The sequence below is a fragment of the Eptesicus fuscus genome, chromosome 22, assembly GCF_027574615.1.
Source record: "Eptesicus fuscus isolate TK198812 chromosome 22, DD_ASM_mEF_20220401, whole genome shotgun sequence".
In the NCBI taxonomy this organism is placed as follows: domain Eukaryota; kingdom Metazoa; phylum Chordata; class Mammalia; order Chiroptera; family Vespertilionidae; genus Eptesicus; species Eptesicus fuscus.
Window position 1 is genome coordinate 981,709 of NC_072494.1, and position 13,124 is coordinate 994,832.

General features: G+C 59.9%; 1 protein-coding gene across 2 annotated transcripts in view; it reads right to left on the reverse strand.

The window, feature by feature from the left end:
• CARMIL1 (capping protein regulator and myosin 1 linker 1) overlaps positions 1-13,124 on the reverse strand; it is a 74,150-nt gene that overhangs the window by 1,668 nt on the left and 59,358 nt on the right. The window contains exons 30-37 of one of the 2 annotated variants that reach the window (XM_054711517.1): positions 12,244-12,310; positions 11,856-12,058; positions 10,490-10,593; positions 9,514-9,922; positions 6,545-6,620; positions 5,804-5,986; positions 4,992-5,138; positions 2,150-2,296 (exon numbers count right to left, since the gene is read on the reverse strand). In XM_054711517.1, coding sequence (XP_054567492.1) covers positions 2,150-2,296; positions 4,992-5,138; positions 5,804-5,986; positions 6,545-6,620; positions 9,514-9,922; positions 10,490-10,593; positions 11,856-12,058; positions 12,244-12,310 — 1,336 coding nt within the window. The remainder of the gene's footprint in view (positions 1-2,149; positions 2,297-4,991; positions 5,139-5,803; positions 5,987-6,544; positions 6,621-9,513; positions 9,923-10,489; positions 10,594-11,855; positions 12,059-12,243; positions 12,311-13,124) is intronic. The other variant, XM_028153948.2, reaches the window with a different exon arrangement.

Here is a 13,124-nt window from a genome sequence, read left to right on the forward strand (position 1 = left end):
ACCACTTGGGCGAGTGCCACACCCACACGCTGGGAGCAGCTGCCTCGTGCCTCAAGGTCACAAGCCGGCCAGGGCCAGGGCCAGGGCCGCGGGCAAGCCCTCGGTCCCCCGATCACTTCCACGTCACTGCGAGGCTGCCACGCTCATCTCCACAGGAGCCGGCTACTTCAGTGTTCAACCACCAACGAACGAAGGAGCGCTCCGGAAAGTGAGCTCGGGAAACCAACACTCAGGATCCAACACAAACAAGTACTGCTATTTGCCCTGGTGGACACCTGCAATGGTGTCGAGAATTTGTTTTTTTACATAAAATAATTTTTAATAAAAAGAAAAAGGGGAGGGATTAAGAAGTACAAATTGGCCCAGTTGGGCAGGGTCAGTGGTTGAGTGTTGACCCAGGAGGTCACAGTTCCATTCCCGGGCAGGGCACAGGCCCGGGTTGCTGGCTCGATCCCCAGTGTGGGGCGTGCAGGAGGCAGCTGATCAGTGATTCTCTCTCATCATTGATGTTTCTATCTCTCTCCCCCACTCTCTTCCTCTCTGAAATAAAAAAAGTTTAAAAAATTAAGATTTAAAAATGCCCTAACTTAACCCATTGCGGACCAGTGTTTCATTGCTAGCTTTACCCAGTGGCCAGGTAAGTGTCTACTGAATGAGTACAAAAACGCTTTACATAAATGTTAAAGGCACAGGCACGCTTTAAAATTAAATACCCGTTGCATTTTGAAGTTATTTATTCCATGTTCTTACAAGCTAATATCTTCTTAAAGTATGGTACTTGGTAAAACACTGCGTAATGTGAAGTGAGAATTCTCGTGATCCGTCCGCAATGTGTTAAATAAATGGCCTCTCAGAGTCAGGAGGCCGTGCAACCATCACAGGCCATCCAAAGCCAGAACCGGCGATTTCCTCAAGAAAACGGGACACGCGCTGACAAAACATCGCAGTGGACAGCGAAAGGAAGAGGGGACACGATATGAAATCCAAAAGGCGCAGCTACAAATACTCCCCGTGAAAGCAGCAGGTGGTTCACCGGCCAATCGACGCTCAGGCGGCCACACAACGAACACGACAACGTGACACACAGGCAGCGTGCTTTCAGAACCACGGCCTGGGTCGTGGTCACGGGACTGAGGAAGGAGGAATCCGTTTCAGTGTAAACAGAGCTGCTTTAGAAGACTTAAAGGGAAGGATGCAAACAGCTGACAGAATTGCTCTGCCGATCACGACTGGTTAAGCCAGACGCCATTCCGAAAGCAGACTGCCAGGCAGGGCCCAGGGGCACACAGTCGAGTGCTAGGAACTGGCACTAACAAAGCGACACTGAAATATTATACATAAAATTACTTTAACTGGGGCCCCTGTAAAAACTTCCTTTTGTTGTTCCTGCCCGTATTTCAAGAAACCGAGGCAAAAAGCAAACACAAGATGGTCCCATTTAATCCCATCAAAATGAGAATTTTATGCCGGAGCGGTCACAGGGAAAACCTGAGACAGACACACATCCCTGCCTTTCCGAGGGCTGGCTTCCCTCTGCCTTCCTCCTCTTTTCACTCCAAGTCAAGGGATGATCAGCATGGCAGCGGGGGAGGCGGGGTGTCTCTGGGTCTGTGTGTTGTCTGAGGTGCGTTCAGTGGCCGATCGAAGGAACATCGCATTGGATCAAAGGAGCTCTGCTAATAAAGTGACTTTCAGCGACTGTTACCACAGTTCAAATGCAAATTTCCAAAATCTAGAAACATCTGGGACCATGAGTGTCCTTATCAAAAAAGGGACAATAGAGAAACCGAACTTCAGATTTCATATATCTCAAAAAAGCTCTGCCGCGCCCTGGCCGGTGTGGCTCGGTGGAGAGCGCGTCAGCCTGTGGACTGTAGGGTCCCAGGTTCGATTCTGGTGAAGGGCACATGCCCGGGGTGCGGGCTCGACCCCCAGCAGGAGACAGCCAATCAATGATTCTTAAGATTTTGTAAGTCAACCCTTTTGCCCCAGATGGAAGGACCATCCTGTTGCCATTTAGAAAAAAAATAAAAAACCAGCTGCACGAATCATGGGGGTCCCCTGACAGAAGTGACCCGACTCCAGTCCGTATTGGTTAGTGCCAGTTTGTAGCCTCAGGGCCAAAAGGGTGACAACCGAGGGCTCTGACCAGCTGTTGGCTGTGGCTTCCTGTGCCCAGCTGCCTTCGCCGCCTCTTCCGCGAGGACAGGGCCCCGCTTTGCCGGTCTCTTCCCTCCACCGGAAGGCTGGCCCCTGTCCTGGTCGGAGGGCCTTTTGTAACCGTCGCCTCTTTGCACTGAGGAAAAGGGAGTCATTTTACCCGGACCGCAGCACACACGTCAGCGTGGCAACACCAACAGCAACGCGTACGAACATTCAAGATGAAACAGCAGGCTCACCGCCCTTAGGACTCAAGGAACCCACGTGTCGGTTCTGGTGGGATGGCCGTTACCTACAGAATCCAACTGCCAACACGATGGACGTGGTGAGCCCCGTGCACAGAGAGGGGAGCCCCTGAACAGTGAGGGGAGCCCCTGAACAGTGAGGGGAGCCCCTGAACAGTGAGGGGAGCCCCGTGCACAGAGAGGGGAGCCCCGTGCACAGAGAGGGGAGCCCCTGAACAGTGAGGGGAGCCCCTGAACAGTGAGGGGAGCCCCGTGCACAGAGAGGGGAGCCCCTGAACAGTGAGGGGAGCCCCTGAACAGTGAGGGGAGCCCCGTGCACAGAGAGGGGAGCCCCTGAACAGTGAGGGGAGCCCCTGAACAGTGAGGGGAGCCCCTGAACAGTGAGGGGAGCCCCGTGCACAGAGAGGGGAGCCCCGTGCACAGAGAGGGGAGCCCCTGAACAGTGAGGGGAGCCCCTGAACAGAGAGGGGAGCCCCGTGCACAGTGAGGGGAGCCCCTGAACAGTGAGGGGAGCCCCTGAACAGTGAGGGGAGCCCCTGAACAGAGAGGGGAGCCCCTGAACAGTGAGGGGAGCCCCTGAACAGTGAGGGGAGCCCCGTGCACAGAGAGGGGAGCCCCGTGCACAGAGAGGGGAGCTCGTGCAGAATGAGGCAAGCTCCAAGTCTGCCCCCAAACGGTGCCAACGAAAAAGGTCCCCAAATGTGACCGTTCTGACCCCAGGATGAATGAATGAAAGTCACATTCACGATGGAAGGACCCGAAGAGCCGCGGCCGTTTACCTGCGTCAGAAAGGACGGGGACGCGCTAGTCCGGAGGGAGCAGAGAACAAGGAAACGAGGGACCAGCATGAGAAACCACAAGGAACCAGGACGGAGCACGTCACCAGAGGAAAAGGGAGGCAGGGAGGCTCCCGTCTGGGCCGGCTCAGCGGGCGAGCGATGGACGAGGCCACGACCCGTCCAGCACCTCGGACGGCGCACACCTGTCCGCAGTCCGACGCCAACCCCAGGGCTACTGTGGTAACGATTCCGGACCCACTCACTCTGGATCCCACGCAGGGGAGTGGCGGTGCCCGTGGCTCTGTGTTCCGCACCATCTCCCTGGGAAGGGAGCGGGACCCGTCCTAACGCTCACTCGGGGAAGGAGGGGGAGACTCCAACGTCCACCCCTGAGACCCTCAAAGGGGACGAGCTGCTCATGCATCTCAGCTTCTTGGGGAAGAACGCATGACTCTGTCCAAGCGGCGACGGGCACCTGGTCAACCAGAGAGGCTCCGGGGTCCACATTCTTACTCACGGAGCTGCCCACTAACGCGAGGCCTCGTTTTAGTCATACAGACAGCCTGGCCGGTGTGGCTCAGTGGCTGAGCATTGACCTATGAACCAGGAGGTCACGGTTCGGTTCCTGGTCAAAACGGTCAGGGCACATGCCCAGGTTGCAGGCATCATCCCCAGTGTGGGATGTGCAGGAGGCACCCGATCACTGGTTCTCTCTTGTCATTGACGTTTCTATCTCTCTCTCTCTCTCCTTTCCTCTCTGAGATCAATAAAAATATATTTGAGCCCTAGCCAGTTTTGCTCAGCATCGACCTGCAGACCCAAGGGTCCCAGGTTTGATTCTGGTCAAGGACACATACCTCGGTTGCAAGCTCCTTCCAGTTGGGGCACGTGCAGGAGGCAACCAATGGCCGTGTTCCTCTCACACGGATATCCCATGTCTCTCCCTCTCTCTTCCACTCTCTCAGAAAAGCAATGGGAAAATGTCCTCAAAGGACAGCACCCAGAGGCGCTGTGCGTCCAGCAGAACGAGAGCGAGACAGTGGGGTGCCGAGGCCCGACAGGGCCCCCCTCGCCGCCCCTGGTCCGAGTCTGGGAGGCGGCCTGTGCACCCAGGACTGTCCTGCCCTGCTCCCACCTGCGTTAGAGGGAACACATGGGGAGGTCCGGCCGAGAGCGTCCACCCTGCTGGGAGCGAACCCCGAGGCCACTCAGGCCTGGCGGGCGCCCTGAGCCACAGCAATGTCCCTGACGACAGCGGAGCTTGTCCTGGAAACGGGCCTGGAATCCCAGACAGGCCGCACCAAGCACTGTCTACGGCCCCGCAGGCCAGGGGCCAGGGCAGGGGCACGGGGTGACTGCTACAGACCTGAGGCCTCCGGGCCACCGTCTCAGCTGGGGGTGTGTGTGTGTGTGTGTGTGTCTTTCCATCCTGACCCCGTGACCTCCATCCCGACCCCCACAACCTCCATCCTGACCCTGTGACCTCCATCCCGACCCCCACAACCTCCATCCTGACCCCGTGACCTCCATCCCGACCGCCACAACCTCCATCCTGACCCGTGACTCCAGCCCACCCCCGTGACCTCCATCCTGACCCTGTGACCTCCAGCCCAACTCCCATGACCTCCATCCGGATCCCGTGCCGTCAATAATGCGGATTCGAGGGTCTGAACCCAGAAAGGGTGAGGGTCCCAGTGTTTAACCCAAGGGATGCTGACGTGAACTCGAAGCCATGAGCCCCCTGCAGGGCAGCCCTTCTCCCGAGCGAGGCTCCCTGGGGATAGCTGGGCTGGGACAAGCGCCCTACCTTCCTGGGAGAACGTCCTGGGGCTGGGGCTGGGCTGGGGGCTGCCCTGGCCTTCCCTCTCCTTGTCCACAGGCACCTTCCTCAGGACGGGCGGGAGCAGAGCGACCCTGGGGGACCCGAGGCCGGGCGGGGAGTCCGGGACGTCCTCTGTGGAGACACAAGCTCACGGGTCACGCGGCTCCGCAGCCGATTCCTCAAACGGGAGCGGTGGGCTGTCTGTCCACACAAGACAAACTCCTCAAAGAGCATCATGGACTTTTCAGGCCACGAACCACCTCTGCCACTGAGCTCCAAGCGCCGAGCCAGCAGGCACACCTGGTGTGCTGTGCAGGACACTTAAAAAACAGGACGAGAACCGCGTGGCTCAGGGGTGAGCATCGACCTATGAACCAGGAGGTCACGGTTCAATTCCCAGTCAGGGCACAGGCCCAGGTTAGAGGCTCGATCCCCAGTGTGGGGCATGCAGGAGGCAGCCAGTCCATGATTCTCTCTCATCATTGTTTCTGTCTCTCCCTCTCCCTCCTCTCTGAATAATACATTTTAAAAATCAGACCCAGGTTCGCCACACCCTGCTCTGAACCCCAAATACGTCACAGCACAGGGGCCCTCCCTCCAGCCTCCACCGCGTGGGCTCTGCGCCTGGGGGCAGGTGCAGACCCCTCCTCCGTCCCTCCTGTGCCTGCCGCCCGGACATGAGGAGTCCCGGAGGCGCCGGCCCGGGTACTGGCCCGAGGCCCCACCTGCCGGTCACTTTCCCAGCCTCCAGCCGTTTGGTCACGGCCCCTGCAGGACCCCGAGCCCCGAGCCCTCACCTGCCCGCGAGGGAGTCCTGGGCTTCTGCGGGAGGGCGGGCCGCGCCGCCAGGCTGGGCTTGGGCGACTGCAGGGTGGGCTTGGCGTTGGAGGCGCTCCGGCCCCGGAAGCCCGCGTCCACCCGAGGGTCCGCTTTGGCGTTCTTCTCTGGGGTCCCCGGGAGCGCGGGGTGCAGCTTAGGCACTGAAGTGGAAATGGGTACAAAAGGCAACTTGAAAACTCAAAGGGGAGCCCAGCTGGCGTGGCTCAGTGGTTGAGCGTTGACCTATGAACCAGGAGGTCACAGTTCAATTCCTGGTCGGGGCACATGCCTGGGTTTCGGGCTCCATCCCCAGTGGGGGGCGTGCAGGAGGCAGCCGATCCATGATTCTCATCATTGATGTTTCTCTCTCTCCCTCTCCCTTCCTCTCTGAAAGGAATAAAAATATTTAAAAAATATAAAAACATCAGCATGTCCCCAACTGCCCCCCCCTCCCCCCCCCCGCCAACGTCCATAGTTTATAAGTTCTTAACGAACTGTCTTCCTTTGGGGATGGGAAAAGGTACCCTGTTTGGGACAAGGCCACGGGGTGGGGCCGTGCCCCAGGTACACTGGGCAGGAGGAGGAGGAGGGAAGGCTGAGGACAGGAAACACAGAGGCCGATCTTGCCCCGCCCCCATCTGTTTTCTCCTGTCAATCACCTGTGACTCTGGAACCAGCAGGTGTTTCCCTAAGGGGAGGGGGTGCGCCTCCGGACTCACCTGCCCCGCCTCCATCCAGCTGCTCCGAGCTCTCGGCCAGGCTGGGTGGGTCCTGGGCGGCGTCGTTCCCAAGCTTCTGAAAAACCCAAGCACCCCCCAGAGTGCGAGTTTATTAAGTGTGAGAGGAACGAGCAGACAGTGCGGACAACGAAGAACGGCTCTTTGTTGTTGTCACTCCTCGCCCGAGGGCATTTTCCACGGGTGTTTAGAGGGAGAAGAGAGAGAGAAACATCCATGTGAGAGAAACACACAGACTGGTTGCCTCCTGCAAGAGCCCTGACCAGGGCCAGGGAGGAGCCTGCAACCCAGGAACCGTCCTTGCCCAGAATCAAACCCAGGACCCTTCGGTCCGCAGGCCAACGCTCTCTCCACTGAGCCGAACTGGCCAGGGCGAGTGGCTCTTCAGCTCCTCCCTGGCTGAGCGGCGGTGTGAATCTGCCGCCCCACAGCTCCCGCCTTGGAGCCTGACGCTGCATGTGGGCAGGACCCGCTCCAAGTTGGGGTCAGAACATCAAGTCTTAGAGGCAGTGCCAACCTCTCCCACGGGAACGCCCCAAAGAGAAGAGAGGTCCCGGGGCAGGCAGGGCTTCCAGGCCCCCGAGGCAGAGCCACCGATAGGTGTGGTGTGTCAGCGGCAGGAATGCATTAGAAACAAACCCTGGGCCCGGCCGGTGTGACTCAGTGGATAGAGCGTCAGCCTGCAGGCTGAAGGGCCCCGGGTTCGATTCCAGTCAAGGGCACAGGGGGTGTTGGGAGGCAAACAATCGATGTCTTTCTCAAGTCACTATTTCTCTAACTCTCCTCTCTCCCTTCCTCCCACTCTCTCTAAAAATCAGTGGGAAAACACTCTCGGGTGAGGATTAACAACAAGAAACACAAGAGCTCCTCAGACTTCATGTGGAAGGCGTCCGACGGCAAACGGGACGGTGAGACGCCACTGTCCGGACACACTTGTGCCAGCCAGTTGCCACCACAGGCTCGCAGCCACCAGGGGCCCAGGAGAGGCCAGGCCGCGGAGCACTCGCTCCTGTCGCCCTCCCGCCTCCGCGGTGACAGACGCGCGTCCTCACCGCACAGCTCTCAGTCCACACCCTCACAGAGAGCCGTGTGGCGAGCGGACTGCAGAGGGCCGCGAAGATGACGTCCGGTGCATCCACAGTATTTTACCGCCCATTCGCCGCTGACGCGGACGTTGCCGACTTTGTAAAGAGCCGGCGTGGAGTTGTAGGGACAGGATGAGAAAGCCCGTTGTGAGAGCCCCTTATGTCACTGTTCTAACAGAGCCGCGACTCGCAGCCTCTTCGTCTCCCGGCACACGTCCACTCACTACCAACACTGCGCACACCGAAACGGGTTCCTTTTTGCCGGTCTGACCAGAAAAAAGCAGCAGGTGTAATTACTCCTCTTTCACGCCGGGCGGTTGTGCTCGCTGTTGTCACGCTTTTATGTGACCGTCTCAGGGAAGGGAGGGCAGTGCCCCCGACTAGTCAGGATTGCATGTTGTAGACGTTCCCGCGCCCACCGCGTGAAAACGCTGTAGTAGAGGGAATACCCCTGACTTGTTCACGTTTTTAATACTACGGATTTCTACTATTGTTGTTTTACATATATATTTTTTAATATGTTTTTATTGACTTCAGAGAGAAAGGGAGAGGGAGAGATAAACACATCAATGCACACTGGGACCTGAGCCTGAAACCCAGGCATGTGCCCTGACCAGGAATCGAACCTGGGACCCTTCAGTCCACAGGCCTACACACTACCCACTGAGCCCCGGCTAGAGCTTGTTGTTATAGTAAATGGACACTAGGTGGCGCTAAAGACCACGGGCATGAACCTAGCAGCACTACCACTAATCCAGGGGAATTCTGTCCCAAAGCACAGGAGGAACGCCTGGAGCCTCCGCCTCCCCCGCAGGCCGCGCCCGGTGCACAGCCTGCTCCCTGTCCCAGGTCTCGGAGACAGGAACTCCACAGCCTAAGGACGAGGGAGTGGGAGGGACCTGTAACCAGGAAACTGTCAGGTAACCAAGGTGCCCGTGAGCACCCGTGAAACCACGTGGGAGGCAGGACGGGGTGAACACACAACCAAGTGGCGATGCCAGGCGAGTGTGGCTCAGGGGTTGAGCGTCAACCTATGAACCAGGAGGTCAGGGTTCGATTCCCGGTCAGGGCACAGGCCTGGGTTGCAGGCTCCATCCCCAGTGGGGGCCGTGCAGGCGGATGATTCTCTCTCATCATGGATGTTTCCATCTCTTTCCCTCTCCCTTCCTCTCTGTAATCACTGAAAATATTTTTTTTAAAAAAGAACACACGCCCGGGTGTGGAGTCCCCTAAGCAGCACCCGCCCCCCCCCGACCCCGCATGGAAACCAAGGCTCCTGGGGGGAACGGATCTAGTCTCCTCCTCCACAGAAAGGAGGGGTGCAATCCCCGTCTTTGGAGAACCCTGTTCTGCAAACTTCAAAGCGCCCAGGGAGACCCACAGAAGCCACGGCCGGGTTAAACGTGGCCCGTGGCTCCGGGGCCATGGGGGTCCAGCCCTTCCAGGAGCTGCAGGAGGAAACGGGCAGTTGCGGGGGGGGGGGTGACACCCCCACCTCTACTTCAGCAAGAGGCTGGAGCGTGAACGACTCATCGAGTCTGCGGGGCTCAGCAATGTTTAGGCCGTGACGGACGTTTTCTCCACAGCACACGTGGGCGAGTATTCCACCCATCCTAACAGGACACCTGGGCTCTCTTTCCTTTTGACTTTTAAATCTGGAATATCCCCAGGAAGGCTTTGGTCTGGAAAAGGGAACGACTGCGGACCTAAGTGAAACAGCTGCGTTTCCCCAATTAGACTGGTTTCAGCCGCCGCCTTGGCCGCGAGGATGGAGCGTCAGCCGCGACAGGGACCTCCAACGGCCGACCCGGGACTGCGGCTCTCAGCCGCGGGGACAAAACCCAAAGCCGAGTCCGTGGGCCTCACCTTGTGCGCACCGGCCGCTCGCCGCCCCTGCTTGGCCTTCATCTCAGCCAGCAGGCCGCTGCCCATCACCTGGACGCCGTACCGCCGGCCGCCCTGGGGGCTGCCCCTGCCGTCACCGGGCTCCGGCCGCCCCCCGTCCTCCCTGTCCTCGGGGGGCTCGGGCGTCTGCATCTCCTCTGTCCGCTCAGAGCTGCCGTTGTGCTCGGCCGGCCTCGCATCCCGCCGGGGCGTGTCCACGGCTGGGCCTCTGCCGGCCCCTTTGGGCGAGGACGGCTCGTCCGCCATCAAGACGGTGGGCGGCCGCTCGGGCTTGGACCGGGGCTTGATTAGGTTGAGGAAGCCGCTCCTCCGAGATTCTCTCTTCTTCTTCTCGTCACCCCCGTCGCCAAGGTCCTGGGCCGATGATCTCCTGGGACACAGAAGAAGGCACCCTGCTGGCTTCACTGTAATCCAGGTCCCAGCAGGAACCAGTCAAAATACAGACGGGGGCCCGCGGGCGTGGCTCAGGGCTGAGCGTTGACCTATAAGCCAGGAGGTGAGTTCGATTCCCGGTCAGGGCACACGCCCAGGTTGCAGGCTCCATCCCGTGTGGGGCGTGCAGGAGGCAGCCGATCAGTGATGCTCTCTCATCGTTGGTGTTTCCCTCTCTCTCCCCCTCTCCCTTCCGCTCTGACATCCAAACACATTTAAAAAACAAGACGAGAGAAGAGGGCCGGCTGCACCACAGACGCTCCCCGTCAGCAGGTCTGGGGGTGAGGCCGGGAGTTTACGTCTCTAACACGTTCCCGGCTGACAGCCATGTTGCTGGCCTGCAGATGACGTTTGCAAACCCTCAGAATCGTAAAGCCCATCTACACGCGTGTGAAAAACATCTACACGCGTGTGAAATAAATGAGCCTCGGCAGACACATCTGAGATGACTGCCGTGACTTCTATGCAGGTAAAACCGTGGTCTTGGTCACGGCTCTGAACTCACCCCCTGGTCACCTTCTTGGTGAAGAACTCGTCCACGCCTTCGTCCACTCTCCCCATGAGGCCGTTCCGCTCGCCGTCCTGGGGGACCACGGTCGCAGCGCTGACCTGCCAACCAGACGGCACACGGTGACCGGCAGTCCATGAAGTGCAGATACTGTGGTCACAGTCAAGGCCCTGAGACCACAGGGCCGGGCCACACGGACAGAAGTCACGGTTCAGGTGTGACCGGGGCAGGAAGGGCGAGGGAGGAACCAGGGCGCACCCAGGCCTGGCAAAGCCTGTGGAAGAGCCCAGTGTCTCTACAGCCGCCCGGCCGGTGGGGCTCAGGGGCTGAGCATCGACCTATGAACCGGGAGGTCACGGTTCGATTCCCGTCAGGGCACATGCCGGGTTGTGGACCCCACCCCCAGTGGGGGGCGTGTAGGAGGCAGCCGATCAATGACTCTCATTGATGTATCTCTCTCCCTCTACCTTCCTCTCTGAAATAAAAAACACATTACAAATAAAAAACCAAGACCAAAAGTGAGCACCCGTGCTCTGGGGACGAGGGCATCCGTGTGCTCCCAAGGGCGCAGGGCTCCCCACGGCCCCCGTCTCCGCAGGACAGGCGGCTTCCAGGGCCCCCTCATCACCCAGCCAGTGTTGAGCGGTGGGCACAGACCACGGTGACCCACCATGGGCCTCCGACGCACGGCAGGCCCCGGGCTGGAGCCAGGAAGCACCCGGCACGAGGCAGGGCCCGAGAGGTGGCCCAGGCTGTGCACTGTGCACACGTCGGGGACAGCATCGTCCCTGGGACCTGCAGCCACCCTAGGGAGACGGGGTGGGCTTCCTACAGGAAGCTGGTCTCAGGGGAGATCTGAGAGGAGAGTAGATACCAGCTCTGGGGTGTGCATGTGTGTATCCATATATGTCCGCGTGTGCATGTGTTGTGTGCGTGTTGGGGGAGAGAAAAAGGCTGCAGCTCTGAGGACTGGCCCAGGTGGGGGAAGGACAGCAGGGATGCGGGGGGGGGGGGGGGGTTGAGGAGGTGGAGGGCAGCTGGGGCTGGCGGCGGGAGCTGGTGCTCAGGACCAGGTCCGTGTGTGACCGTGGGTGGTGCTGCTATGAAGCTGCACAGGGCGGCCTGCTCTCCTCCCCCACGCGGCTGCATTTTCCGGGGACGGCCAAGCAACCCCACAGCCAGCGCTGCCTTTTCCAAACTGAGCGCCAGTGGGGAGATTCTACACAAATGTCCATGCCCAGGCTCTGCTCCCCTGAACCAGGGCCCCCAGCAGGGCTCCCCACTCCGTCCCCCGGACAGGGCTCTCCGCCCCTCTCCCCCGCGCAGGGTCCCCCTCCCCCGGCAGGGCTTGCCCCCCACACACCGCCGCCTGCGTGGGCCGCTGCCTCTTGTTGCGCCGCGGCCGCAGCTTGGTGAAGTGCTCCAGCTTCCGGCCCTCCTCCGAGGGCAGCTCAGGGATGAGGCCCGAGCTCCGCTTCTCCGCGGGGCGGGGCGGGAAGGGGAGGGGCGGGTCCTCCACGTGAATGGGCACCTCCTCCAGGGCCTTGTCCAGGTCAAACTCCATTTCTGCAAGAAGCAAAGCCAGATCCCCACTCGCAGCACATCAGGCAGCAATTCCCGACGTGACGCGAGTCTCGTGCGACAGCGAGCAGCCCTTCGCCGACGCTGGACTTCCTCGACGCCCGCCCGTCGGCGGCCCTGCAGCAGGTGCGGGACGGCGGAGGGGTGGGGGGGATGGAGCGGACACTCACCGAAGGCCCTGGACACCGGCCGCAGCATCCGGCTGTGAATCGTCTTCCTCTTGGACTTCGGGGTCATCTAGCAACGAAACACAGGAAGCCCTGAGCCAGGCGTCCACCCACACCAGTCCCTGGAAACGGAGGCACAGTGACGCATGGGGTTCCACGTGGACCCCAGGCATGTCCCACGTCCACCGGGGGGCACAGGTGAGCTGGGGTTCAGTGTCCGCATCTGCCCTCGCTTCTCAGAAAGTCGCCTTTGATCCTGCTGGTCCCCCTTCCAGACCGAGACCAAAACCCAGACCACGGGGCCAGAGCGCCCCGGGCCCTCTCCAGCCGGGGGCGCTGCGCGTCCTGAGAAGCCATACCCGAGGCGGCGTCCCCGTCTCCCTCCACGGGGTGCATTTTCTCAGCCTGGCCTCAGCCCGTCTCTCAGTCCCTCTCGCCTTTCCCAACGACTGTCCGTCTGTCTGTCTGTCTGTGCCCATGTGGGACATCACGCCGTGCCCGTCCCCGAGGGGTCAGCACCTGACACTTCAAAGACCAGTTGGCGGCTGAGCCCGCCACCCACGGCTTCAGGCCTGGACAGAATCGGTTTGTTTCTAAAAACGCATTCTGAGCCATAAGAAGCAATTCCCATTTCCTAAAAAAATATTTTACTGATTTCAGAGAGGGAGGGAGAGGGAGAGAGACAGAAACATCAACAATGAGAGAATCATAGATCAGCTGCCTCCTGCAAACCCCACACTGGGGATCGAGCCCGCAACCGGGCCTGTGCCCAGATCAGGAGTCGAACCCGGGACCCTTCAGTCCGCAAGCCAACGCTCTATCCACTGAGCCACACTGGCCAGGGCAGAAGTAATTTTCAATCCACATCTTCAGGACACACGAGG